The sequence below is a fragment of the Primulina tabacum genome, chromosome 1 (assembly GCF_025594145.1).
Source record: "Primulina tabacum isolate GXHZ01 chromosome 1, ASM2559414v2, whole genome shotgun sequence".
NCBI classification, from domain to species: domain Eukaryota; kingdom Viridiplantae; phylum Streptophyta; class Magnoliopsida; order Lamiales; family Gesneriaceae; genus Primulina; species Primulina tabacum.
Window position 1 is genome coordinate 11,831,889 of NC_134550.1, and position 2,408 is coordinate 11,834,296.

At 36.2% G+C, this 2,408-nt stretch overlaps 1 protein-coding gene across 1 annotated transcript; it reads right to left on the reverse strand.

The window, feature by feature from the left end:
* Positions 1-388: 388 nt before the first annotated feature.
* On the reverse strand, positions 389-2,122 carry LOC142504964 (uncharacterized). Its single transcript, XM_075617801.1, has 4 exons — positions 2,040-2,122; positions 1,089-1,605; positions 873-962; positions 389-774 (listed from the first exon to the last, which is right to left on the reverse strand). Exons 1-3 carry the CDS (start codon positions 2,120-2,122, stop codon positions 927-929), a joined length of 636 nt encoding a protein of 211 aa, XP_075473916.1. The 3' UTR covers positions 389-774; positions 873-926.
* Between the last annotated feature and the right edge of the window lie 286 nt (positions 2,123-2,408).

Sequence of the window (2,408 nt, forward strand, 5' to 3'; positions counted from 1 at the left end):
TTGAAACTCAACTCGGAGATATCCTTCTAGGAGGGAGACCACAGACTTTGGGGTCCCCTAGGGTAATTCACTCTCTAGTGACTCTCAACCAACAATTATTGTTGCTCCAGAAGAACTAGCACAGTTGATAGCGGCGGTTGTTCAAGAGGCAACGACAGATAGGGATGTAAACGATCCAAACCAAACCAAACAGTATTAAGATCGACCTTGGTTTGTTTAAAATTGTTGGAGGCTCGAGCTCGATTCGAGCATCTATTATCAGGCTCGAGCTCGGTTTGTATTGAAATTACTGAGCTCGAGAAAAGCTCGAGCTCGGCTCGATAAAGCTCGTTTAGCATGTTAATCCAGCCAAGCTCGAGCTTGATTCATTAATAGTTCGTTTAGCATGTTTAACAAGCCTGGCTTGAGCTCGTCTCGTTTTCGAGCTCGATAAGCATAGAATTGATCTCGAGTTTGAGTTTGAATCGAGCTTGTTAAAAATTAAATATATCTATAAACTAATTTTAAATTAGACATAAAAATATAAATTCATTCATAAATAACCAAACGACACAAATAAGAGCTAAAAAACACATAAATCAGTATATTATTGAACATTCCAAAATCATACATCTAGAATATTCATTATACACTGATATCACCATATAAATAACAATGAAATAATTTCACCCATTTAATACTCCAACTAAGTCTGGTGAGAGTAGAGAGGACGTTAGAGAATCCATTAAAATCAAAAATGACATAATCATCTCCAATAACAACTAGTCAACTACCCTGCAAAGTCCATAATAACAATTTTTTAATAAAAATGAGTTATCAATTTAATCAAGAAGAAAACAATATATTTAAATTTTTAAAAAAATAAAATTTACCAATTTAACTACAAAAAACTTTATAAGAGCTCTTGATAGTTGATTCCAAGTATTTTAAGTCAAATTAATCTCTTTAAGCTCCAAATTCCCCTTTTACATACAAATACAAAAATTCAATATGTTGGACATAAATAACCAAATTTGATGAAACACAATAAATTAGATATATAACACATAATTAATAAATACATAATTAAATTATATCAATTTACTTACTTTTGCTTTTCTCTTGATTTGGTAACGAGCACGTAACCAATCTTCTGCGCAAAGCGACATTTGAGATATCTCTACTCCCAAATTGGCGTGATATGGATCAATAACTCTACCACCTGCACTGAAAGCTGATTCAAAAGCCACAGAAATTATTGGAATTGATAGTACATAACACGCCATCTTTGACAAAATCATAAACTTTAAGTTGTTCATCTTCCACCATGACAATGCATCAAATTCTTGATCATCTTCACAAAAAACAATTCCTTCCTCAAAGTAAACTTCAAGCTCAGACTTCACTTGCTCTACACTATCAACATTCTTAATGTAGTTGGCAAATTGTGCCCTTACTTTACCTTTTGTTTTTCCACTGACAATACTGCTTGTACAATTAGAGCTTTCTTTTTTACTCTCACTTTGAACATCCTTTTCACCAATATTTTTTTTGTGAGCCTCAACATATTCATTATACAAGTTACGTGTAAGGCCCGAGATTTTGTTACTGTAATCTGAGATTAATCTGAAATGATTTATTTATTTATTTAAAGATGATTATAGACGGAACGGATCAGATCGGGAGAGCCGAAAGAAGGAATCACATTAGGTGTGAAGAATATAATCGGCGCACATGCGCGGCTTGAATGCGCGCATATGCGCGGAACGTCCAGAGAGTTCGGCGCACATGCGCGGCGGAAGGCGCGCATATGCGCGAGTAAGGGAATGTGCGAGACAGAACATCTCGCGCATATGCGCGAGAAATGTCGCGCATATGCGCGAGAGGATAAACCACACGGTGCCGGGCAGAAAGCCAGGCGCATATGCGCGACCTTGTGCGCGCATATGCGCGAGGCATGCAAAACGGAAGGATGCCACTTGCCATAACCGTGCGACGTGTATAGGTATATATATATATAAGCAACGTCAAATTCTCAGAAATAAAAAGAAGAGAGGAACCGAAGCTCCAAGTTCCTGATGTGCGAAAATTGAACCCCACGCAAATTCCGTCCGTCTGATTTTGAATCCGAGTACGATATCATTTTACTAGCGACGACAGCTACAACTGGACGTAAGTTTTGTTACGTTTAGACATGATTTGAATTTATGATATTGTCAGAATTGAATGTGAATCAGATATGATGTTCCTGCTACAGTAGACATTGTATAATTGAAGTCAGATTAAAGAATAGACTGGTTATATAATTATTATGAATTTCAGAGTTGATTTAGTTGAGATTCTATATCAGAGTTGTGTTACTATTCAGATTTTGGATTGTACGGATACTGATTATGAGTTCTGGTATTATATCTGTGATGTTGAGATTG

What these genes read in the sequence shown, in the direction of transcription:
- LOC142504964 (XM_075617801.1), bottom strand. Translation starts at nt 2,122, where the DNA reads ATGATATCGTACTCGGATTCAAAATCAGACGGACGGAATTTGCGTGGG. An exon ending in ATCAGGAACTTGGAGCTTCG is followed by an intron (nt 1,606 to 2,039) that starts GTTCCTCTCTTC and finishes AAATCATTTCAG; the next exon opens with ATTAATCTCAGATTACAGTA. An exon ending in AAATCAAGAGAAAAGCAAAA is followed by an intron (nt 963 to 1,088) that starts GTAAGTAAATTG and finishes TGTATGTAAAAG; the next exon opens with GGGAATTTGGAGCTTAAAGA.